Raw genomic sequence first — 26,319 nt, 5'->3', positions numbered from 1 at the left:
TGGGGCCGCACAATGTGTGTGCGCACAAGTGTATTATTTCGATCAATGTCGTGAGATAAACTTCAAACTTCTTATCTGTTGTAATACGCGTCCCGATTCACAAGGGACGACGATCAGCACTGTGTTTGCAGCCAACCCGCGTTTGCTTTTTTTTTCGTTTTCTGCGTTGCAGATGCCTTGCCAACATGGCCAAGTACCTACCCACGTGAACAATGCCCCAAATATGCACGTTCATTCTACTCGCACCTCTTTCACCTTCAACGATCGAAAAGAGTCGAATACTTTATGGGAACTTGGAGGGAGAAGTACCACTAAAACAAAAGAAAAGGCTCGAACTGTTTTGCCTATCTTACAAATTTAGAAAGTAAAGAGGAAGCTTAAACGTGAATTGCAAATCCTTGGGAGCAGGCCAGGTTGAGAGAATTCTGTCGATTCAGCGACTGTAGCTTTCTGATGCCCTGCTTTCGTATTCAACTCACTCGCTTGTTATCACAAACATCGAAAAACAATGCAAGTTTGCCGCTCCTCTGGGCCTGCAGTTTTACCCGCAGTTCAGCCTTCTTAACACAAGGCTCTCTTAGTTTACATTGCGCGGCAAAATTTTCTCGTTGTACTTTTGTGGACAGCAAAAAAAAAAAAAAAGTCAAAGATGTCTTACTTTCGAAAAGCACGTTTCTATGGGTACCTACGGTAGATGTTCTGCGTTTATAAGACATTTGTCGAGCATTTAAATGGGGAAAGATATACACAGAAAGCATTTGAAGAACAGATGCATGCATTGTTAGTTTGCGCATAGGGAGAGATAAAAGTGGCACATGCGTTGACTTGCAACGAACTATAATGACAGCCTCTCCACAAAAGAAAGTCCTAATAGCCTACGTTTGTCCCGGGAAAAACAGTCCTGAACAACAACAATAGCTATAAAGTGTAATGCAGTTTGATATAGAAAGCACGTGGTATTACCAGAATACTTTTCGTAAGGAGGGCGCTTTACTTCGGGGCATTATATGTAAACAAACCTTGAAGAAAAAATAGTCCTGCTTGGCATCCACATCCCCGAGTGAGTGAGTGAGTGAATAAACTTTTATTTGGTCCAGCAAAGCGCGATAAAACGCGCACCCGGCTAATCCCACGACGGGACTGACAGGTCTAGTCTGCCGGCCCGATCGCGGGCGCGCTGGACGGCCAGGATTTGATCCTCAAAGACAGGACTTCGCAGGAGCGCGTCCCACTCCTCCTTGGTGAACTTCGGGCCCCGCGACCCGCACTCCCAGAGCATATGAGGCAACGTAGCTACCTCACCACAGGCCACGCAAGAACAATTTGGATAAATCTCTGGATATATGCTATTAAGGGACGCCGGATTTGGGTACGAGTTCGTTTGCAGAAGTCTTAGTGTGACCGCCTGCGGCCTGCTTAGCTTGGAGTGAGGCGGGGGAAAACCCTTCTCTCTAAGTAAAAGAATTTCGTGATTTCGTTGTGTGTGAGAGGAGCGTCTCTGTGTCCGGGGAGAGAGTCGCCCGATCCGAGAGCAGCGCGGTCGGTAAAGCCACGCGCAGCCTCGTGGGCAGACTCGTTGAGGTTCAGAGGAACCCCCTCAATCGCCCCGACGTGTGCAGGGAACCAAAGGATCGAGTGCATGGAGGTGTTGCCCTGTTTGGCGCCTTTCAGAATTTGAACTACCTGCCGGGCTACCCGGCCTTTCTGGAATGCCCTGATGGCGGCTTTCCAATCGCTATACACCCTGTCTCTCCGACCGTCTTGCATGGCAAGTGCAATGGCCACTTGCTCGGCCACCTCTGGGTTCGTCGTCCGGACTGAAGCACAGTTGATGACTTTGCCCAGCGTGTCAATGACGGAAATCGCAAAAGCCTTGCCGTCTCGGTATGCAGCTGCGTCCACGAAGCTTGCTGCGATTTTGTCTTTGTTTATTTGCTTTAGTATATTAAATGCTCTTGCATTTAATCTGCAACGGATTCGGGGATGTGACAACGCAGGTCGTCACATCCCCGAATCCGTTGCAGATTCCTGAATATTATGCACCATGTCGGTGAATGTTTGAGCAAACATCGGAGAATACAGAAGCAACTTAAGCCCTAAATTTATGTTCTGCAGCTTAGCTTTAAAATGTTGTATCATTCAGCAATTTCTCTTTTGTTCTTTCCGGCTGTATAATTGATATTATACCATGTTGCTATTATTGTGCGTTGTTACTTTTCTCTACAGATGTTTCGTTTCGCATTGGCGTTCATGAACTCAGCATTTTAATCCTTTTTTCTTTTGTCTTAGCGACTTCAATATTAAAGTTTTCTTTTTTGTAATGATGTGCGACACTTTTATTATTCTCCACCTCCCCCTCCCCTGCCCCCTTTGTAATGCCCATCGGTCCCCTTAGGGTGCTTAAAAAGTAACTCACTGAATAAATAAATAAAATGATGCCACCAATCCGCAAACAGCACCTGCTTCTCGCTGAAAGCACGTATAATAAGCAAAGTGTGCAAAAAGACGAGTATTTCTCCCTTCGGTCCCGAAGAACCCTCAACTGGAGGAACTGATTCCCTGAAGCAGCGGAAGCGGATGGGCTCCTTGCCCACTCCACCCAAGAAATAGAAGACGCAAAGGAACCGCCGGATGCGGGGGAAGCTATAAAAGCCTGCCACCGCACGTTTAGACGTACAAACAGAAAGGAAACAAGAAAGAAGTCGGTAAAGGACGTCATGACACTCCGGCACAGCTATGGAGAACCATCGACGAACTCCCGTAAAGATAAACTTGGTCCTTACTGGTTGCCCATCGGGCACTTGCCATCCATTACAGGATTAGATTCGGTGGCATCTTGCTGTTGGCCTTGCAGCTGCTATGGTCTCATGGAAGCGCACTGAACTAGTCACGAGCAACAAAGAAGGGAAAGCAATAAATAAGGGAAGGACTATCCATTCACCTTGGCCCGGGGTTCCGGGTGCGAAGTCGACGCTTTCTCGTTTAGTGGCCGCTAACCCCCACACTTTAAGCTTGGCGCTTCGTGGGCAAAGTTGGCCCCGCAATTTCCTTCCGGCAGTAATTTTCACCGTTCAGAGCGCAGCTATTCTGGCGTGGCCTTGTTCGCGTGTGTTCGTCCCGGCGTCCCCCTTTGTTAACGTGGGTTAACTCAAGGAAAGACCCGGCGTTGTACTTAGCGCCTTTCTTGTACTGTGCAGTACAACACCTGCAGTTTGCGCCGCAATATATATTCGGCTAAGCGCTCCGGCTATTTTCGTTTCTATTACTACGAATGGTGACTAATGTTCTGATAAGCATGGCAGCTTGTGGCCGCTTCCCTGCATAACAAAAAGTATGATGATCCAACGCACATGCTGGTATCTTTGTCAAGCGTAGCTTTCCTGAAGTAGTTAATTAGATTATACAAAACTAAACGTGATGCAAGCAAATGCATTCATTGCCATCGCATACAACGTGCTCTTTCGGGCAATGATCATCTTATCCACTGCACTGTTCACAAGCTAAGCCGAAATGCAAACAATGGTTTATGTGAATGCCCATTGCGACACGCACACGAACCGATGTGACCAGGTTGAAAGCAATCGTTTTATGTTTGCTAAAGAAATAATGGTGAGGAGAGGTCTATGCACTAAGTACGGCACGTAAAACCTGCTCTCGCAAGTGCTTCATTTGAAGCTAACAGCATAAAGCTACACCCAAACAACCTTATGTTGCGTCAAGAATCTGTCGGCTCCAATGAAAGTTCATAGATGCGCCATGCCAACTATAGGATTGCATTTGGTGCCACCACGATGCCGTTTGTTTAAAACAATCTGTCACGAACGCAGTAAGTGGTTCGTTTGGATTTCGAGGCATCCAGGGTTAGCCGGCAAGACATATTTACTAAAGAGTGAAACTGTATTTTAAACAGTAGAAAATATAAATCGTACAAGTTACACAAGATAAAATATGCAATCTGCCCAGAATACTTCCAGCATGAAAATGCAGTGGCTGATGGACCATACAAGGTACGAAAGGAACAATGTTGTGCATCTCATCGCGATCGACTATTTTCGTTCACCACCATCTAAGCAGGCAACTTTATGAAGGAAGCCTGTATAATAGAGTTGAAATTAAAGTAACCAGAAGAAATACCATTGCATATGCACGCTTTTTCCATCAATGCTTTTTTTTTCATTTAATCGACCCTTTCATTCATTCTTTACTGGTAGGCAAATATGTAATTGTCTGTAATAAACCAAAGTTGGATAGACAAAGGTCAATTTTAATTGACGAATTCATTGATGGTATAATTCGTTGCTGGATAGTTGATATCATGCTGCAACAAGTGGCTTTCAGTAACGTTCACATGGTCAGCCCCTGGATTCTTTCGGTCGCAGATGTAAGCCGGGAGCAGTAGGTAAGGCATTTTCTATGAATATGGTAGCATTTCTGAAGTTCGGTCTTGTACTAAGACGAAAGCGCAAATAACCGCATTCTTTTGCACAGTGAGCCTTATTTCTTAAAAGCCAAGTTGTGCTTGTGAAACTGAAGAGCAGAATTTCTCGCTGAGCGCATGGTCAGCTACCAAGTACAGTGTTCCACGGCACTTGCAGTACCAAACCTTACTTTTTAATGCGATTAGCAATATTTGCCTACTTCAGGAGCTTTGAGCCCATCTATCTATCTATCTATCTATCTATCTATCTATCTATCTATCTATCTATCTATCTATCTATCTATCTATCTATCTATCTATCTATCTATCTATCTATCTATCTATCTATCTATCTATGTATCTATCTATCTATCTATCTATCTGTCTGTCTGTCTGTCTGTCTGTCTGTCTGTCTGTCCGTCCGTCCGTCCGTCCGTCCGTCCGTCCGTCCGTCCGTCCGTCCGTCCGTCCGTCCGTCCGTCCGTCCGTCCGTCCGTCCGTCTGTCCGTTCGCTATGCCCACCCAGTGGCCCAAGTTGTCTACAAGTACGGGACACTAGGTGTGTGCTCCTTGTCCTGATGCAATCGCAGCCGTTCCATTGTCGTCATCCCAGCTTCGTCATATATTACTCTCGTCACACATTCGTCGTCATGTCTTCTACTGAGACACAGTCCTCCAAGTTGCCTAAGAGCTTAGGCCACTTTGTGTTGACTCGCGGTCGTGATGTCGTCGTGTTTGTTGCATCGTCGCCATGCCATATTTGCCCTTCGACTCTTGTCATGTCATTGTCGTCAAGCATCGTCGTCATAGATTCGTCGCACATTCGTTGGCATTCCATGATCGTGAGGCTGTCGTGGTCGTTTCATAGTCGTGACTACAGCTTTGCCAATTGGCTCTCGCCGCACCGTCGTCGTCACGGCATTGTCCTCACGCCATTGTCGTCACACAGTTTTCACGATACGTCGTCCTCACGCCATCGTTGTCATACACTCGTCCCCATCTCATTGTCACCATACCATTTTCATTTGAATAATCGTCGTCATCGCCTCGTCATCTTATAGTCGACGTCATACACTCGTTATATACCGTCACATTGATCTAATTTCGTCATCGGAGTCTTGTCGTGCCGTCAATCTCGTGCCGTCTCGTGCAATCTCGTGCAATCTCGTGTCGTGCCGTCACGCCACCGTCGTTTTACCATTGTCGTCATGGCGTCTCATCGCGCAGTCCTTTTGCCACCGTCTCCAACTTAGATCACCTAATTACCGCCATGCTGTCGTCGTCATTTCACCTGCTTTCACATGCTTCTTCGTCATTTCACCATCATCATACTGTATTCATTAAGTTGTGGTTATGTCTCCGTTGCATGGAGTCCTCGTCATTGCGTCGCCGTCAAATAGTCACTGCCATGCGTCATCATCATCATCATCATCAACCTGTTTATTCCCACTGCAGGGCAAAGGCCTCTCCCAAACTTCTCCAACTACCCCGGTCATGCGTCATATCACATCATATGACATACAGTCGTCGTTATGAGGTCACGTTCGTGGGCGACCTTGGCAAGAGAGTGCCATAGCAAAGTGGCCCGATACCGGAGACAGCGTAGGTCACACGTAGCCGAAGCAACGGAAGTCTCAAAAGCTCTGCCGCACATTTTAAATAAACGTCACTTCAGCAATACAATGCACAGCTACATTGCTTAAATACTGATCGCATTACCGTCGGCAGCCATCGCGACATTGGGAGGTTAGCCAACAATTGTTACCACAGCCTACGATGGTACCATATACGTCGAAGTGTTACCTGTGTGGTGTAGCCGTTCTCCCTCGGGACCAGCATCGTGGTGGCTCTCCATTTGCATGATTAGCCGCAGCGGGTCGCAACGAGCCGCGTCGCACACCAGGTATGTCACGAACGGGAACTGACCTGCAAGAAAGACATAACGTCCGCATGGAGTTAGAGATGGCGCCCTCTGCGGTACCGCGGAGGGAGTTACCTATATACCGCTTATACATTTGTGCACACATATCTAATTAGTCGTAACTGCACCGGCTGTGTTTCTATGTAGGCGTTCAAATTTGCAATGAACTTTTGTTGGAAAAAAGCCCGACACGTGGGCCGATACCGAAGATAGTGCAATACCGGGCTGACCAGTGGCGGAGGTGAAGCAGGCGTTAAGCTATGCCCATACGTAGGTCGATCCCAAAAATAGTGCAATGCTGGGCCGACCCGCGGCGGACGTGAAGCCCCCCGCCCCTCTATGGGAACTGTCTCTGCTCCTCCTTTCTCTCTGCAGTCCTATCTACGTCCCCTGTGGACTCGCACATTAAAGAAAGGGAAGGACTGCGGTTTCTGCAATGCTTTTCAGGGTGCTTACAGATAATTGCAGCTGTCAAGTGGCTAATGTGGCAACACCAAGGGAGCTCCAGAGAGTATTGTGCACATTCGACGCAGTGCCGTCCAAAAAAGTTCCTTGCATCGCCTTTCCTCTCTTCCGCGCTCCTTTCATGTATACACACTCCCTGAAACCCCCCCTTCTCGACGCGGTGTGCCAAACAGCAGCAGCCACCGCAGCAGCAGCAGCAGCAGTGGAAAATAGTGAAGGAAGAGGCAAAGAAAGCTTCGCTTTAAAAAGCGTGACAGGATTGCGCTTGTGCTTGAGTAAAAACAAGGTGATCTGGTAACAATGCGAATTCAGGATATAGGACAAAGGAACAATAACTGCGGTGAGGACAAAGCACCGTCTGATGTGCGGATGTAGCTCTATGTCCCAAGAATGCATTATTCTGAAACAACATTCCAATCAGCATAACGCGCTGTTGTCGAAGCTGAAGAAATAAACAAATCGCGTAGACACTGTGTCAGCAGGCCTTTGGCGGACCTGTTACAAAAAGTTACTTCGAATCTTGACTGCGCTCATAGGTAGAGGTTAGAGCATACTCGCAGTTTTCTTGCGTGCATGGGTGATTTTTTTTTTTAGCATTCTGCCTTTAAATATTGAATACCAGTGAATAAGCTCAGTGGAAAGCTAGCGCTTGAGTTGTCGTCATTAATCTAGGCCATGTTTATTAGATGGCTAGGGTACTATGCATTTTTGTCCTCGGTGAACAAACACTATCCTAATTAATGGCTCGTACCTACGTACCGTCGTAGGCATTCATCCTACTATAAGCAAGCAAACAATGCAATGGCTCATAGCCCAATAAGGCAGAGGCTACAAACACTGAACAAAGTGAAGCGAACAGTGCTTAAATTCTTTCTAATCACGCATACAAGATACAGAACAGCATTTCAAAAACCGTCATCATCAATGGCTCATACCCTCCCGAGCAATGGCTCGTAGGCCCATACCCCCGTAAGCAAGCAAAAATCCACTGACTCATCGAACGAATAGGACTAGGGCAACGGACGTATAACTACATCAAGAGCTTCCTATCAGATAGGAAAGCAGTCATCTCCGTCGGAGGGCTCAAGTCGCCCGAGATCGACATAGGGGGGGCCGGCACGCCGCAAGGCGCTGTTATCTCGCCGATGCTGTTTAATCTCGTCTTGATGGGACTCCCCGAAAAATTAAATCACATAGAGTCCCTGAATCACACAATCTACGCGGACGATATTACTATCTGGACCTGTGATGGCAGCGACGGATCAATAGAACGACTCCAGACTGCAATTAACACAGTAGAGGAACACCTCATAGGAACAGGCCTCACATGCTCTGCAGAGAAATCTGAACTTCTATTGTACCGCCCCACACTTAGAGGCAGGCCTCCCAAAGGATACGACAGAAACAAGGCTCATGAGGAAATCAAGCTACACACCAAGAACGGGCGGCATATCCCAATAGTCAACCAGCTCAAAGTGCTGGGTCTGGTAATCGAGAACAAAGGCACAAATAGGGAAACCGTAAAGAAGTTAGACACAAAGGTAACAAACACCATGAGATTAATCAAACGAATTACTAACAAGCACCAAGGTATGAAGGAAGAAAGTATCATACGGCTGATACAATCATTCGTAATCAGTCAGATCACATACATAGCAGCCTTCCACAATTGGTTTGCAGCTGAAAAGCGTAAAATTAACAACATGATAAAAAAAGCATACAAACTAGCACTAGGTATTCCCATCAGTACGAGCACGGATCTCTTGCTAAGGTTAGGACTCCACAATACACTGGACGAACTCATAGAAGCACAACAAACATCTCAAGCAGAGCGACTAACCAAAACCAAAACGGGACGGCATATACTAAGCAAACTAGGAATGAATTACCACAATTTATACGGGGAAAAGAGGACGATAACGAGAGAAATTCGTGACAAACTCCTAGTACCAAATATACCCAAGAACATGCATCCAGGTTACAACGACGGCAGACGCAAGAGTAGAGCAGAGAAAATTATCCGAAGCTTTGGGTCAGACGACAGAGCAACCTTCGTAGACGCTGCTGAATACCCAGACAGAAATAGCTATGTAGCAGTAATCGTAGATCACACCCAAAAACTCCTTACAAGCGTATCAGTTAATACCAAACATTCCGAGACCGCAGAGGAGGTAGCCATTGCACTAGCATTGGTCTCCACGAATGCTCAGTACATCATTAGTGATTCTCAAGCGGCCATTAGAAATTATGCAAAAGGTAGGATCTCTCCTGAGGCATGGCACATCATCAGAGTCAATGAAGCAAAGTTCTCCAATGCAGAGAAGAACGGCAGGCAATTGCTCTGGTTCCCAGCGCATACGACTTTAGACATTCCCGCAATCAACCTCAACGAGGTAGCACACCGCGAAGCTCGTGGTCTCACTCGCCGAGCTGAGCAAAGAGTGACTTCCATCGGTCAGGAGAACGCGGAGGAGGAAATCTGGAGAGAAAAAGATATATTAACAAGATTTAGCGATATTACCAAATTCTATCAAAATCGGAGGCGAGTATTACCACCGCCTCACACTAAACTGAACAGAGCTGAGTCCGTTACTTGGAGGCGACTACAAACAGAAACTTATACGAGTCCCGTGCAACTAAAAACTTCCTACCCCGATATATACGAGAGCGATATGTGCAAGCTCTGCAAGTCTGTTAGAGCCACCCTTCAACACATGTTGTGGGGTTGTGAAATATACCCAAATAAAATGGCAGTCTCCCCAGAAAATCTACGGGCGCGGTGGTCGGCCGTGCTGCTCAGCTCAGAACTCCAAGACCAACTTTGGGCCGTCCAGCGAGCCAAGGAAGCCGCACGGGAGCAGCAGCTCCCAGTGGCCATCTAGGCGGCCCCAGGCCCGGGCCTCCCAATCGCCGGATTCCAAATAAAGTTATCACATCATCACATATAGTAGTGGTGACAGCGGATGCTGCACAGTAAAGTGCTGGCGGACCAACTCAGGGCTGTCCAGAGGGCCCGTGTGACGGCAGAGGGGCTCGGCCTCTCTGTACCGACGTGGGAGCGGCCCGCATCAGTCCCAGGCTGATCCCTCAGGACCAAAATAAAGTTCTTCATACCATACCATAGTCCGGTAAGGTTCATGGCCATAGCACATCAAGAAGATCACAGCGTTCTAATTCCGCTTTCGAGGACAGACGCCGCAAGGCAGCTTCGACACCTGACACGCAGTTTTTCACTGACCGAGAGGAACTCGCCAAACTTAAGACTTACACGACGGCATCGATTAAACCCCTCACTGCAACTCCGACCTCCACTCGGACTTCCTCGACGTGAAGCTACGCTTCCCTGACGCCTTTGCTTAGGAGTTGCCTTCACAAAGGCATACTCTACATTAATTGGAGTGACCGACTGTGCAGCATGCACTGTCGGTCAGTCTCCACGCGCCACTGTCCACGATATGTCTCAGAAAGACAAAAACTTGCTAACGCTCTCTAAAACCTCGACAACCGGCCGCTTTCTGTGCAGGTGCTGCTGGAACACCGCCCCATCGCTAGTCGGCCCATAAAGCGGTGAATGCGCTTTTGTGCTTTTTGAGGACGACGGACTTGTGTGACCGTCTGTGACTATTAATGCAATTTTTATCAGACCACACGCGTCAGCGAATTCACCGCTCATATCATTTCCTTTCCTCCTCTCTCTCCGTCATCTTTGTTTTCCCCTTTCCCATTTCCCCGGTGTAGGGTAGCCAACAGGACGTTATTCTGGTTAACCTCTCTGCATTCTGCTTTTCTCTTTCCTCCTCTTCCCCTTTGCGTGAATTAGCTGCGATGGCACTACCCGCGTCCCGCAGTCCCTCGGACGAGGACCATACTTGGTCCTCGTCATGTCCTAATCTGTCGTGTGTCCTGCGTTTGCATTGTTGCCGATGCGCTTCGTCAAGGCTACAAGAGAAAGAGGGAGAGGTGACAGAATGCTAACTTCGGGTTGGGTGGTACGTGAGGAAGTTGAATCGACTAACAGCACGAGAGACGAGACGGGCAAAAGGAAATAGAGGGAGCTAGCTCTTTGTTTATTTCTGCCTGTCCCGCATCTCGCGCTGCCATTCGATTCGAAAGAGGAAGGCCACTCAGCTGTTCCTTTCGACGTTCATCAGCAGCAGTCCCTCGAGCACGCATCGGGAGGAGGAAGACTGCTGCAGCCAGGCGAATGCCTGCCGCTGCCTTCCCAGTTGCATGGCGATCCAGTCGCGAGGCATGGGCGACAGCTCCGTGGTGGGCGAGGGCAGGTCGTGGCACGTGAAGCCCGCGTTCTCGCAGAAGTCCACCACGATGCGGTTGGTTGTCTCGGACACTTCCACGGACACCGAGCCGACCGAGGAAGACAGGCGGGGCGACGTCGTGCCGCCGCTGCCCGCCGAGCCCGCGAACTGCCCGCTTTCGCACACGTCCTGCATGCGGAACAGAGAACAAATTACGGATCTCGAGCGAAAGAACAAGCAACGAAAGAAATAAGTAAATAATTTAATTTAGCTGTCGTTCGCGAGAGCACGAGTTAAACATTAGCCATATACAAGTCTCTAAAGGCGCACACAAATTTCTGAATGTCTTCAGCTGTTACTGGCATGTTCCCAGAGATCTCTCAAGACTGGGAAAGCTTGTGTGAGGACTGTTCGGAGCTTGGAGAAGATTCCAAAGGCTCCTAGATTGCGTGATATTTACTGAGGATATTTATTATTTTCTGGTAATACATTTAGGATCGTGTGCGTGATGTACAAATGGTGTACTCGTAATAATGATAGATCTTATTATCATCAGTCTTCTCGTTTGTGTGTGACGTTCATGGGCCTGGGCCAAGCCATAACGGAAAGTGATTTCCTAATTTGTGCCTATATGATTTTGACTAGACCCACGCATCACATTTATCACCGTTTACCTACGTATGTGTGTGCGAGCATACATATATATATATATATATATATATATATATATATATATATATATATATATATATATATATATATATGGGGAGGGGTTTAATAAACAATGGCTTCCGACATACCTCCTCGCTGAGGACGCAGTGGCTTCGCAGCCAACAAACGCCCGCATTGTTCAGTCTCCCAATGTATATACACAGCTGATGTATTGTGGAAAGTTGCGATCTTGACCAATGTCACCGCGCTACAAAAGCTCGTATGATCTAGGAGTAGTTGAATAACGGTGTTCTAGAAAAAGAAAACGTTTCACTTTTAATAATGCTTACTCTACCGGCTCCGAGAAAATCATAGGACAATTAAGTCAATGTTTTACTGCGAAGCTCGCTTTGCCTTGTCCATCCGTTTCGCCACCCGCATCATCCGTCCATTCATTCTGTTACGGTGACGACCGTTGCCATCCTCGACGACGCAAAGCAATGATTTTTTTTTTGTCTTCAGGCCACCTCATCGTCCCCAGTTTCACTATTGCCACAGCGTAAAGGAAAATAAAACTGCTCCATAAGGGCCTCCACTAGTACTCGAGGCCATGCGAGTGAAGCAATGTGCTTTTGGCAGCTCGACGTCGCTAACGACTGCGCTATCGTGCAACTTGTCATCTCTTTATTACGAAGTCGCAAAACCATATTAAGCTTAAAAAACACACATCTTAAGTCAATGATAGGGTAAATTTAAACGCCATCACATAGGTGAAACCAGTCAAGAGAATCACAATAACGCTCATACATCCTGCGTGTTTGCACTATTTCTCCCTGGCCGATGTTCTTCGCTGCCCGCAGCATCTGAATCTGTCATTCTTGCTCAAAGACAGTGCGGGACCAGTAGCAGAGTGTATTGCGCTCCCCGACTTTGAGAGCAGCGGCATCTGTGCGTGTATTCTGGAGGACAGGTCAAGCAATGCATAAACAAAATTTAAACACATGCACATAAACTGCATTTGAAAACGATATCAGGAGACGATAAATTGGGAGATTATCTTGACTTACGCTGTACCCGTTCTTCACTGCGCGCACCGTTCCCATTGTGACCGTTGTAGCAACCCGTTTCTAAAACCGAGGCCAATTGACAGTTGTAGGAAGCCCCTTTCGAACTCGAGTGCTCATTTGATACGTGTACGTGAGACTCAAGTTTCGCATCATTGTAGCCTCAAGTGTAGCCTTCGTCCACATATGGCCCGCACTTACTACGCTACAACGCTATCGGTTTTTCCATAAGGTGTACGCAGTTACGAGCAAGGGACGGGGCGCCATAGGACATGTCAACCTCCCTAACGCCTTAGTTTGCTAGTGCTGCCTGTTTATTAGTATTTTATCGTGCCCATTGGGTTGGGCTCTGTAGCTTTGCGCGGGGTACGATCGCTATATTTCTGTGACCCTCTCCCTTATGCCTTTTTTGTTTCGTAAGTAGTTCCTTTTTTTTTAGGGAGAGGTGCAAACAACTTAAATTGAGGTAAAATAGAGGGGGCGTCGACGAGGCCCACTGCTTCAATAGCCGGCGGACCAATCACACGGCGATCCTAGCGTACAGGGTTGGTGTGCCGGCGGATCATACTCAAAACCACTCAGTGGCGAGTGGGCTCTAAATGTTTGGAGCGGCGCAGAGAGGGGGATAAAAGCGTGGCCCCGTTGCACCGACAAAGGTGCTATTCACCACCAGCTCTGCCGATATAGGTCGCCCTATGTGATCGAATTCCGCTTCGTATTTCTACGTGTAATGTTTTTTAAAAAGTTGTAAATGCAATGTCGTCAAGCTTCATCTGCGTCTTCTTCCTTCCATCCGAAGCCTCCAGCGAAATTGTCGCCGCTATCCTTGACGGCAGTACTTTGAACTTCCGGAGACCGCCTCTGGCGGTGTGTCTCGGACGCCCAAGTGCAGAAGTGAGGACTCTAATTTCGAGCGGGAAGAAGAAGAACCTTGGTTCCTTAGCGTCATACCAACCAACGAACCAACAAACCTACCAAGATGGTGCCCACCACTGTTGAAAAATGCTGCTGTCGCAGTAAACGAGTTCAGAGCCGAACGAATCGCTGAAGTCGGTTGTCTTTTCTTTTATCGTTTTTGTTGGTCTGCCCGCACCATGCACAGTTTCTTTAAAACACATATCTGTGCATTAATACACACATAATAACTACCAAGAGGGGAAGTCGAACACGTATGTAATAGCTAAATCATTTTGACCGCCACCACCCACAGGCACTGTTCTGGAAAATTAGGCACAGCGATTCATCGCAGCGGTAGCTGTCGCCACAGGCTCTCGATTAAACGTTACTTCCCGTGGACACCTTTTTCTATAAATATTACATGCTTGCTTTCTCTTTTCGTACACTAGCAATGCGCGGCGACACAAGTAAGCGTTTGGCCGCTAAATTCCTAGACCGCAATATAATGCAAATTAGAAAGCTTTATAGTTCACCGCTTCCTTAAGAGAACAGCTTCAAGGAGTAAGCGCTTTACCGCGAGCTCTGTTCAGCACTTGCAACAGCTGAAATTCTTGGCAAGATGATAGCGCGACCATCGCGCAAATTTGAGATAGCTGCAGAATAACGCAACAGGGCACCGTCGAGCAGCCTGTGTGGGGCAACGCCGTGACTGAAGAACGCCGCGGGTGGTGCCAGAAGCCGCTTTTTTAGAACGCAGTAAACGTCAGGTGTAGCAGCTCACCTTATGAATTATGAAATACACTATGTGGGAGCGAATAAGCACTCTAACATTTCAATGAAAAATTTCGTTACCCATTTAGTCATCTATTTACGCACACACAGTGCCAAAAAAAAGTTGGATGACGCACAAGTTTTACCTTTAAGAGTGGGACGCAATAGCATTCAAAGATCCCCGACTGCTGCTGACGCTTCCCGGCAACTGCAGCTTATGTAAGCGTAATCTTTACCGGGAAACGTTCCCAGCGTGCGAGCGAATGCTGTGCCCGAAGGCGAGCTTTCTGGTAGAAACGCGGCCTCTTGCGTGGGCTGCTCCCGCAGGTATTGCAGAGCCGCCGCTCCAAAAGTTACAACATTTTCAGATTTCTGTTATCGTTTCGCGCTTTTAATAGTTACGTCTGAAAAGCGCGAACATAAAAGGCATGCGCTGTCGGTGTTTTGTTCCATGGCATTTGTTTGCGGGCTGTCTTTATCAATATTCCGATGAGTAATTCTGTCAAGAATCTAGGGCAACGTACGAGCAACATTAGCGATTCAATGGTGTGGCAATATAAGTCCCCATATGACGCGCGTCATACAGTCAGGCCTGGTGTATACACATACCTAAATACATACAGGAATTTTCGCTCACGGACTACTCCACCGACACCGACTCCAGATTTTCTGCGACACGGGGCGTTAACACGCAATATTGTGGGTTGACTGAGAAGATAAAATGCGGTAAACAACCCGCCATCCCAGACGAGTGGCGATGGCGATGCGCCTCTGAGCTTGAAGGCGTGGGTTCGATACCGCCCGTGGCGGCCGCATCAACCTATCTCTTTTCAGAGTTAATCATGAGTCCCTCCACTGTGTTGTGCCTTATAGTCAGATTCTGGTTACGGCGCGTAAAATCCGGACAATTGTTCTTCATACCGGTAAACCTTATTTCAAAGTGAGTAGGTACAACAATATAGCTGCAACATGTGGTTCCCTCGTGATGCACATTTGATTACCATAACGTCTTTCAGGGCCAAGTTGGTGGCGCAAAATTTGTCATCGACGCAATGTATGACACCAGCCCTGAGTAAGTATCACAACCTGCTAACAATAACAAAACCATAAGATGCAGCCACGATGACTCGATAGGTCCCAAGTAGTAGGGCGCAGCTACGCAAGGCTACTCTTGCGCGCGTTAGGGCCGAAATCTAGATTGACAAGATACTCAACACGCGCAACTGGCAAAGCAGCTCATGCGTAGTGTGGAACACCCACTGCAAACGAGAACTCTGCCATTTCCGTCGGCTGCTATAAGCAGTGCCAAAGCCCTGGCAATGCTTAAATCCCTTCTTATGGTTTTCCTCAACTTCCTCAACAATGGGCTTTTCCTCACACTGTGTAACTTCCACCAGCACTGTATCCGAACTGCAAACAGCCGAATGCCAAGTACGTAAATGGCACCACTGAATACTCGTCGACTTGGTCGCAACTACTGAAGAATGCAACGATGATTAACGTTGCCTGAAGCAACGGCCAACATCGCCAGACAACCGCATGCTTCCAGAGGGGTCGGCCACCTACCCAAAATTCATTATTACAGGCGCCGTAGAAGATGGTCTCGCAGTATATGAGGAGTTACAATAAGCGGCTCCCCTACTGCGAGCGCCTGGACGGCACATTTAGCGGCTGGAGTCTGGAGGCCTCCGAGAATCGCGATCATTTGCGCTAGCAGATGAGTCAGCACTCTCCGCACACTTTCCTTCTCTTTATCTCAATCTCTTTGCCTGCCTGCAGCGTCGCCGGCTTCGTTGGCCCTATCCTTCGCTTCTTGGCCTAGGTGATCGCTACGGCCGGGTGTCATGGCACTGGACCTACTGGGCAGCAAGGGCCATCTGCTCTATGCATCCACCGGGAGCCGCAATTAGTTGCGGTGCTCTCTCATCGAACTCGGATTCGTTGTAGGTAGGTTTACTGCGCTCGATGCAGACACAGGTAGATGTACTCGTGGCGCTTGCGCCGCGCTATGTGCCGTTTTGAAACGACTGTGTGGCGCTTCTTTCACTAGCTTCGGTGAAGAGATTGAGTAGCCTCTCTAGGACGAGATTTGTGTCGTGCCCCCTTTTTTCGAAGAATACGAGCTTCCAGCTGGATCTTCAGGAAATCATTTACCGCCGCTTCGTGAGAGCCAAGACAGTTGGGACATTGGAAAGAAACTGCGTCATAGTCGGCCATGTCATGTTTTTCGCCGCCACACTGGCAGGTCACTTCACTTCTACACACAGTGCTTACGTGGACCATCCTGAGACACTTTCGGCACTGAAGAGTCCTTGGAACAAATGGTCTGACGCGGTGTATCACGTAGCCCACATTGAAAGACGCTGGTAAAGTCGACGAAGGAAATGCTAAATTCATAAACCGGAAGTTTCGCAAGCGGATAATTTCAACGATGCGCCCCAATGAACTCAATATACTTTTGAGGTGCGAACACCTGATTTCAAGGCCCACATCGGAAATCAAACCAGTCGATGTCTCCAAACCGTAAGTAGTAAAGGAGCAAGTGGGAATCTCAGCAGGGTTTTTAACTTCTCCAGTTTTGCTTATCTTATTGCATCTACCGTCAGGATGGTCTTTCGATCGTTGATTCTGATTTCGTCTATTTGCCCGCTTTCGAAATATTCTGTTAGAAATTCTCGGCTTAAGAAGTTCATGCTGCGTGACGCCAATAGTGGCACGTAGAAAACCATGAAGAATTTATGCTCACTCTTAAAAGATGAAGGCAGCTTTCTCGACACCTGGCGCATCCTGTTAATTATATTGCGGCGCACAGACACAATGTATTCACTGTAAGAGTCCGTGATTTCTGGCGTTGAGCTCTTCGGCACGTCGGCCAAAAATGAACGATGAAGTACACGACTGGCCTTGTTCAGGTTGCTGTAGGAGTGTCTTTTTGCTCTTCCTTGATGAAAGTGCTTTACCAAAAATAACCAAAATGTAAAAAAAGAAACTGCACAACAGCGAAAGGCCCAGAGCACCTGTGAGCCCTTGTGAACCACTTTTAATCTCCATTCGTACGGTAGGGGTGTCTACTCTAATCCATGCACTCCACGCTAAACATGTGGCTTCAAGAACGTATCCACTGCGTTTGGTGAAAACGTTCCAGTGGCGTAAGCTTGCTTATATCGTTCATGATTGATTAGGGCTAAATTACCTGTCTGCCAGGTAATTTCTGGCCACTCAGCAAGACCTAGCACGCATGTCGCTGTACCACGCGTCACTGCCACACGATCAGTCTCGATACTGTGCACGTTACTCTAGAGGGCCAGAAATTATATCTGCCGCCAGTATGAGCTGCTTTAAACCAACAGTGATTTCGACGAAACGTTAAGTCTTTCGTAGTGGTGTAAAACTACGTCTTCAAAGAAAATGAAAGGAGCAATGCTAAAGAACGGAAGCGATTGTCGCCTCAGACGAGTGCTTGCCTGACTTCTGTCATTTAGTCTTAACCCCGTCGTTTTAGTTTTTATTTAATTACCCCTAACATACCTGATCCCTGCGGCTTTCTTCGATATCCTCGTGATTTTCCACTCTATTAAAAGAGTTGTTCAAAATTTTTGGGGTAGCCAAAGAACCCAGCCTCCCATTCGACAGCAATGTTATGTTGCGCAGTAAATGTTCCTAAGTTACGACGGAAATTGCTCCTGAGAAAAAACAAGTTTGAATAAGAGGTCTAACATTGCCGCAATAAAAAAAAATATTACGTGTTGATCTTTTGGTTTGCCGCAGAGAAATCGGTCCCATTGAGACTACACGATGCAGGGGACATAAACAAAGTAAAGAAAAATAACTTGCAGTTGGCGTCAGCAACGTTGCCCGAGACCTGGAAAATTGGTTAATTTCCGAGCAGTTTTCAATCTTATCCAGTAAAGCATTACTACACTGTGTTGTTCGAACGCACTAGTATACCGACTAGAGATACCACGACGAGAGTGGGTGTCCAGGCTGAGAAAAAAGGTCTCGAAACTCATGGCACCGACTAGACGTGTCATATAAGGTAAGCAGCATATTGCAACTAGGCTTAATTTCATTATTTCAACAGGTGGTGCTCGACATACAGATACCTTCGAACTATTCAACAGAAACTATTGGAAAATAAATATTGGTATTGTGTCCCTGCTTACACTCAAATGTCCTCGATTGTCTCAGGAAATTTGGAAACAAAGCAATAGTGTGCTAACGTAAACAAGCCAGTGATGCGTTCACGGACTTATCAATCGAAAACTATTTGTTAATGTTCCTGCGAATGACGCGCCGATTTTATTGAAGATTCCGCAATTATATACAGATGCATTCGGAGAACAGGCAGCAATTGGATTACTGCGCAGTGCAAGATTGGGGTGAAATTCTGTATGGCATTGCATTTACCACTCTTTATTGAAGAAAAATGAGTTACATGAACGCGACGAAATGAAGCGGACAAGGCTAACGTTGAACTCCAAAGAACAGTCTAGCTTTTCTTTTTTTTATTAAGTCGCGCGCAGAAAACATGATTCTCATAAAAACGGCTCTTCTAGTGCGTTCTACAAAAGAAACTCACCGAGGAAACTAGGCCAGCTTGCCGTGCACTTATAAACACCAGCTGGCTATGGCTTCATTTTTTTTTTGGCTCACTGCATGTTGGCTTACACGCCAGTCGTTTCCGCTTTATTCTACATCGGCTAACAGCGACGAGAAGAGTGGTTATTTAATCATATTCACTGAAGCCCGAGTTAACTGAGTAAACCACACGTTTCGTGAACTCCGTACTCCCTTCCGTTTTCTTTCCTATCGCTCCATTGCATTCCCATGAAACATGGATCATTTATCCCGAACAGCGGAAGCAAAGTTCCCAGGGTTCTTACGCCAAGGACGGTTTCATTGCTTCAGCAGCGTGGACGCGTATAGATAAAGAAGCACTTCCGCCTCATTTTAACTATCTCACCAGCAACTGCAAAATGACGAATGTAAGATCAGAGACAACGAAACTTACTGAGTGCACCCGGGGACATTAGCGCCTTCTAAAGATAGCCTGATGCATGTGTCACGTGTTCATCGAGTCTAGACGCTATTGCTCTCTTCCACCCTCTTGCGTTTCCTCCACCTGGGCGACCATTCTCTTAGTTCTATAGACCAGCGGTTATCAGTTGTGCATTTTAAAACGCATGTGTAGCTCTGTTTCTTTCTCCTAATGCCAACCAGTACGTAGTTTGCCGTATCATGAAGCCAGACTTGTTCCTGCTGACTTTCGTTCTTTAACCAACACGACCATTATTGAAGTCTATTTGATCGCCCTTTCCGTTGCCATTAGCGTCTATTTCAGTTTTCTTTTTCTTTTGTACTTCCAGGATTTCAGAATGAACATGAAAATACTTACATGTGTGCGTACTTCTCTATTCAAGAATGACGTTGATTCTACGTTTCGCTTTGCAAAATGCACCTGGTGCGCAGACATGCATGCATGGTGCTGAAGATTACTGACAGCTTTCGTTGCATTATGTGTTCAAAGCCTATTTTCTTTTAAATTTTGAACTATTTTCTTCGTTTTCTCTTCTTTTCGTCAGCAGTGCTTTTTGTGGCTGCTGATTCTGACCTGACCGATTGCACATCGACACGCTATTTGAGATAAAATTAACAGCTTGTGTGGCGATGCCGCCAGAAGGAATACTCCCGGCATGCCTTTGCCAGTGTTTGGAAAACCCAACAAATTTCGATTCAACGAATGCAAGCCTACGCTAAAAAAATTTACAAATATTGGCGAGTTGATTTTCTGCCCCTCTTTGCCACCGCATGGAACCTAACGGGTGGGCAATAAAACATGGAAAAGACAAAGCACGTGTTGGAATGACTTTGCTGCCATCGAGCGCTTGGCGGATTGGATGCAAAAACAATATTTTCAGACAAAGAGCAGTCGTCTAATAAATAAGTGTGCTGCTTTAATAAATTTCACTGGCCTCTCATAATTCTTGCGACGCAATATTAGTTTTAAAAGGCCGTTATAACTTTTCAATAAGTTTGCCTACCACATCAAAAGTAAAGGGTTAGAACACCCTCTCCCCCCACATACACACAAACACGCACTCACATGGTCTAGCTCGAGAATGCATTTTGATGTAAGCCAGATATATCACAGTTCCAAGTCTCATGTAATTCCAGCGTATGAAACTTTGCCGGTATCTTATTCATAAGGGCTGAATATGTATCAGCAGGAAATGTTTTCTGGGAGCATCATCCATAACATCCATAGTAAAATAACAAGACCTACTTGAATAAGAAACACAAGTTAAGCGTGTTGAACTAAAGAGAACCTTTATGTCCTATTATAAAACTGTCCCTCCAGGAAAGGTTAGATTCACACCGTCAAAAGCTATGCAATGGCATGAGCCCCACAAACAGTGCCCAGAACATCCCAGCATGCAGCCTTCCGAGAAAAACATATATTTTTCACATTAAAATGAATGTACGCCCGTTGGATTCACATTTCCGTCTCGCAATAAAACAGTCTCCCAATATCCATGTAAGATTTTGAGTACGGATGCAGTATCTTTGAACAGGAGTGCCTTCGAATCACCAATTTCATTGAATCATCGACTACGCCTTCTCTTTTGCAGTAAAGTTTATTTAACCCAATTTACACTCGAAATTGATGCGTGGTAAATATCAGCCGCCCTCTTACCGCAAGTAATTAGCATAAATAAGGATAAAGAAAAGAAAAAGAAAAATGTACAGCAGTCAAGCCGGCGGTGCCGAAACGCGATGACGCCCGAAGCCGCGAAGAGGAAGGCGCGTTTTGTGGAGAATCGCGACAGTCACCGCGAAACGTATGCGTACCAGCTGCTTCTAAACCGGGACGCTCCGGAAAACACCCTAGAATGCTGCGATGGCGAACGCTTTTTGGTCTTTCAGAAAACGAGCTAAGCGACGCATAAAGCTGTCCTAACGGCCACCATAAAACATGTCTCCCCGTGTGTAAACGACACAAGTTGCGCCGGCATAAAACGTTCGTTCGTTTTTTTGGAGATGCGTGAGCTCTATACGCAGCGGCAAAGTGGAAAACAGTTCCGTGCTTTCGAATTTCGGGATTTCGGAAAGCGTGCGCATCTGCTCGAATGAGTCCCAAGCGCTGTAGTTTCTTCTCGAACCGTTCGAAAGAGGACGAGATGATATTGTGTGCGCCATCAAACTCGCATCGGGGAAGCGTGAACTCTGGGTGTCGAATGCGATGCAGAGTCACGCGAAATGGAAGATGCCAGCTTTTTTTCGCGCATCGACAAGTGCTTTCTGTCTGGTAGATTTCTTCTCCACATGATGTAGACTACGGCTGTAGCTTAAAGTTCATTCGAAAGGACATCTACAAAGAGATATTTGAAGTACAGTAGCAGATTGTGCGTGCGGCATTTCGGAAAAAAAAAACAAAGAACAAGAAACCCCTGCAGCAGCTCGATGGAGTTAAGCGTCGCATAACACCCGTCGATGCTTGAGGGACGAAAGTTTTTTGGTACCTGCTCGTTGCTCGCCAAACACTTTGATGCCATTGAAAACCATTTTGACTCCATGATGCAGCGAAATAACTCGAGAGACATTAAAAACCAACTCGCCCCATCGTAAACGCGTGCATAATGCACCTTCTTTTGTGTTCGTCACATTCATACAACTGAGAAGTAGCCTCACTGGGATAAGGATTCCATCTTAAGAACGCAAGAACTGCGCAGCTTTATCTTCACGAAAGACAAACCAGAGCCTCTCAACCGTGTTTACGCCTAAAGTATACCAGTAAAAGCACCACGCGTACTGTTATCTATCTGCATATATGGCAAACATGTATGTGTAAATGTCAGGAGGTTCCAATAAATTTTTCTGGTCAAGCGTGTAGCGCGAGCAATGCTCACAAACTCTCAGTGTCGTATTCTCAGCAGTTTGACGTTGTTATGTTATTCAAAACACCATGTTCCGCATTCTCCACCATGTCTGATTCACCTGATGCATCTGAGCCTAAATACCGATGCCGCATCTAGCATGTATCGTGTGGGTCAATTGGAGCTTCTGTAGGTAGGTAATATCAAAATTAAATAATGTAGAACATTTATGGAGGGCGTGTGTTAGGACACCGCATAAAGTCGCATTCAACCGAATGCTGGTTGGAAATGTTACACCAGTTCGTGGTTACATAATATTCAGCTCGGCATCTCGCCGTTATGGCGGCGACAAACAATCAGAAACACCCGAGCACACCGAGAGCCCACATCGCGGAATAAGTACTCCGTTTTTCACTTAACCCATTCGGAAATCACCGTCGCTTCAGCATTACAAATTGAAGCACAGATAAATGGATCAGCGCTGAAGAAAACTTCAGTACATTGTTTCGAGGATGCATCATTCTAACAGTGGCAGTTCTGGCAGTAGCGAAGCAGAACTACTGCACTCGTTGCGATGCAGTATGAAAGGCCCAGCACCGGCGAATAAAATCTGAAGCTGGGACACTCCATGGTTACTCTTATTTCATGCAAAAAATTCAAAATTGAGGGGTTTTACGTACCGAAACCACGATCTCATTATGAGGCACGCCGTAGTGGGGGACTCCGGAAACTTTCGCTACCTGGGGTTCTTTAACGTGCACATAAATCAAAGTACAAGGGTGTTTTCACATTTCGCCCCCATCTAAATGAGGCTACCGTGGCTGGGACTCGATCCCGCGACCTCTTAGCAGCCCAACACCATAGCCACTAAGCAAATGCGCGGGTGTTATTCCATACAATGTCATCTCCGTTACTAAAAATAAATGTGTGTGGATGAGGACGCTGAAGTAATTCGCGGGATACGATGAAGTCCTAATGAGCAGGCTGCTCATAATTTCTGACCATCAGAGGGTCTTCATTTAACCTGCGCCTAATGTACAGCGCACGAACAATCTTTTGCTTTCCACCCTCATCAGAAAGCACCGACGTAGCGGCCGCGGATCGAACCCGCAACCTCGTATTCAGCAGCCGAGCTACATAGCCCCGGCGGTCAGTTGATGCGCGGCGTGAGAAATCTCGACTTACAACATTTACGCCGTGCTTTCGAATTCGGTTGTGTGGCAGAGTGGCAGGGCAATAAACTATTTAGCACCCCTTCGAGAAAAGGACCTTTTCACATGGTATGGCCGAAACTGAAGGGGCCTTCTTCTGGTCGGAGGACTTGTTGTTGGGGCTGGTTGGTGTTTGCTTAAAGACGTATTGTAGCGTGAAGGCACAATCACAAAGACACACATACGCACGTCACAGGGCGCTGTGTGACCTCTTTGTGAAGGAAGGAAGGAAGGAAAAAGTTGAGAAGGAAAGGTAGGGAGGTTAACCAGTTTAGCTTAACCGGTTTGTTACCCTACACACGGGAGAGGGATGGGGGAGATTAAAGATGGGGAAGGGGGAGAGGGAGAGAAAGCACATAGCACAGCACACACACATCGTCCGTTGGAGTCCATCAATCTGGCATGGTACGTGACATCACTCTCACAGCCGCTTGTCCAATCCAGTCTCTTTCAAAAACCCAAGTAGTCCCTTTGTCGCCTTCACCTGTGATGTCTTATGTCGGCGGCATGTGAAAATCGTGTCGCGGAATAATGGTCTACTGTCAAGGTGCGCTAGAACAGATGCCAGTGACTGTCGCTGAACATTATATTCAGGACAGTCGCACAGAATATGTTCCAGCGTCTCCTCGCAAAGACAGGCATTACAGAGAGCGTTGTCGGCCATTCCAATGCGGAAGGAGTAAGATTTCGTGAAAGCCACCCCTAGCCATAAGCGATAAAGCAGAGTCGCCTCTCTTCGGCGGAGTCCAGTTGGTATATAGAGATGCATCAACGAGGGCAGATGGTATTGACGGTTGCTCTGGTTGGTCTGGCTGTTTGGTTTGCACCATAGAGATAGCGTGATCTCCTCTGCAAGCACTCGAAGTCTGCTAGCTGCGTCGGATCGTGAAAGCGGTATGGCCTCTTCTTGTGCGTCTTCAAGAGCTGCCCGAGCGGCATTATCGGCATCTTCGTTTCCAGTGACGCCGCAGTGACTTGGCAGCCACTGAAACGTCACGTGGTGTCCTTTCTCCTGTGATGTATGGAGTAGGCATCTAATATCGAATACGACCTGTTAGAATGGCCCGCGACGCAGAGCTGATAGTACAGATTGTAGGGCTGCCCTTGAGTCGCTGAAGATTGACCATTGTCGAGGTGGCTCCCGATTGACGAAACGAAGTGCAGCGCGAAGAGCAGCTAGTTCAGCAGATGTCGATGATGTTGGGTGGTCAGTCCTAAAGCTGATGGTAATAGCTTTTGCTGGGACAACCACAGCACCGGACGAACACTGCATGTTTGTGGAACCATCAGTATAAATGTGTTCACTATCCGCGTACCTCTCGTGCAGAAGCAGAGACAGTTGTTTCAGCACAGGCGACGACAGTTCAGACTTTTTCCCGATTCCTGGTACACTGAGATGGACTGTGGGGCTGATAAGACACCAAGGGGGTATCGATGGTTTAGATGCAGCGGTGAAGCCCGATGGAAGTTTGTCGTTGTATTTAATGATAGTTTTAGAGAATGATGATTGGTGCCTGTCTGAAAGTAGTGCTGCAAGGTGGTGATAGGTGGCACGTGCAAAATCTCTGATGTGCGCTCTCAGGGCTTCAACCTTAATGTGAGTTCGCATTGGGTGGTCCCGGGCAATCGCAAGAGTTGCCTCTGCCGCGTGCATCTGGGCAAACCAAGGCAGACTCTGAGTGCTTGAGCTTGTGCTGCCTGCAGAACACGAATATTTGTCTTGCAGGTGTTGGTCAGTACAGGTAGACTATATCTTAGAAAACCGAGAAAGAGAGCTCTGTAGAGTTTAAGCATTGCGTCTACTGACATCCCCACGTCTTTCCTGTCAAGTATTTAAACACCTGGGAAATTGCTGTCAGGCGCCGTTTCATGTAGGCCACGTGGGGGCTCCAACAGAGGTCTCGGTCAATTATTACGCCAAGGAATCTGTGGGTTCGGACATAGGAAATGGTCCGCCCATTGATTGAGATGATATAAGGCGTCATCGGTTTGCGAGTAAATGCTACTAGTGCGCATTTTTCTGGTGATATGCTAAGACCCTGTTTACACAAGTAGTTCGCTGTCAAAGTGGCCGCTCTTTGAAGTCGCGCACGTATCTGAGGACGTGTGACTGCCGAAGTCCAGACACAGATGTCGTCAGCGTATATTGAAATTTTGATGGTAGTTGGCAAGTATTCAGCAAGTCCAACAAAAGCGAGGTTGAATAGCGTCGGGCTGAGAGCAGCGCCTTGAGGAACGCCCCTGCTGGTATGGCGTCGCATAGTTGGGCCATCGTCAGTTAACACAAAGAATGATCTTGCAGATAGGTAACTTGCAATCCACAAAAAAACTCGACCACCTAGGCCAACCGTCGCAAGGGCGTCGAGAATGGCCTCATGTAATACGTTATCGTATGCCCCTTTCACATCTAAGAATAAAGCTGCAGATATACGCTTACGGGACCTTTCGTGCTGGACATATGAAACGAGATCAACTACATTGTCGATGGAAGAGCGGTCACGTCGGAAACCAGCCATGGAAATCGGATAAATCTTGTAGTATTCAAGGTACCATTCCAGGCGGCCAAGGATCATCCGTTCCATTATCTTTCCTACACAGCTGGTCAGCGCTATTGGGCGGTAAGAGGTGAGTTCTAATGGGGATTTGCCCTGCATTAAGAGTGGCACCAGGCGGCTTACTTTCCATTCGTCAGGAACATTTCCCTCCTGCCATGAGGAGTTGTAAAGGCTCAACAACTCTATCCGTGCGGACTCTCCGAGATAGCACAAGGCCCGGTATGATATACCATCCGG

General features: G+C 47.1%; 1 protein-coding gene across 5 annotated transcripts in view; it reads right to left on the bottom strand.

The window, feature by feature from the left end:
* The window catches only part of LOC126543839 (uncharacterized), a 405,430-nt gene that overhangs the window by 111,863 nt on the left and 267,248 nt on the right, over positions 1 to 26,319 (bottom strand). For all 5 annotated transcript variants that reach the window (XR_008608858.2, XM_072284882.1, XM_072284881.1 and 2 more), the window contains exons 7-8: positions 10,933 to 11,248; positions 6,221 to 6,343 (exon numbers count right to left, since the gene is read on the bottom strand). Coding sequence is in view for 4 of the 5 variants with exons in the window: in XM_072284882.1 (XP_072140983.1) it covers positions 6,221 to 6,343; positions 10,933 to 11,248 (439 nt within the window). In the remaining variant the exon portion in view is untranslated. The remainder of the gene's footprint in view (positions 1 to 6,220; positions 6,344 to 10,932; positions 11,249 to 26,319) is intronic.

This window comes from Dermacentor andersoni, chromosome 10 (genome assembly GCF_023375885.2).
Source record: "Dermacentor andersoni chromosome 10, qqDerAnde1_hic_scaffold, whole genome shotgun sequence".
Lineage (NCBI taxonomy): Eukaryota > Metazoa > Arthropoda > Arachnida > Ixodida > Ixodidae > Dermacentor > Dermacentor andersoni.
This window is presented reverse-complemented; position numbering and strand designations above follow the sequence as displayed.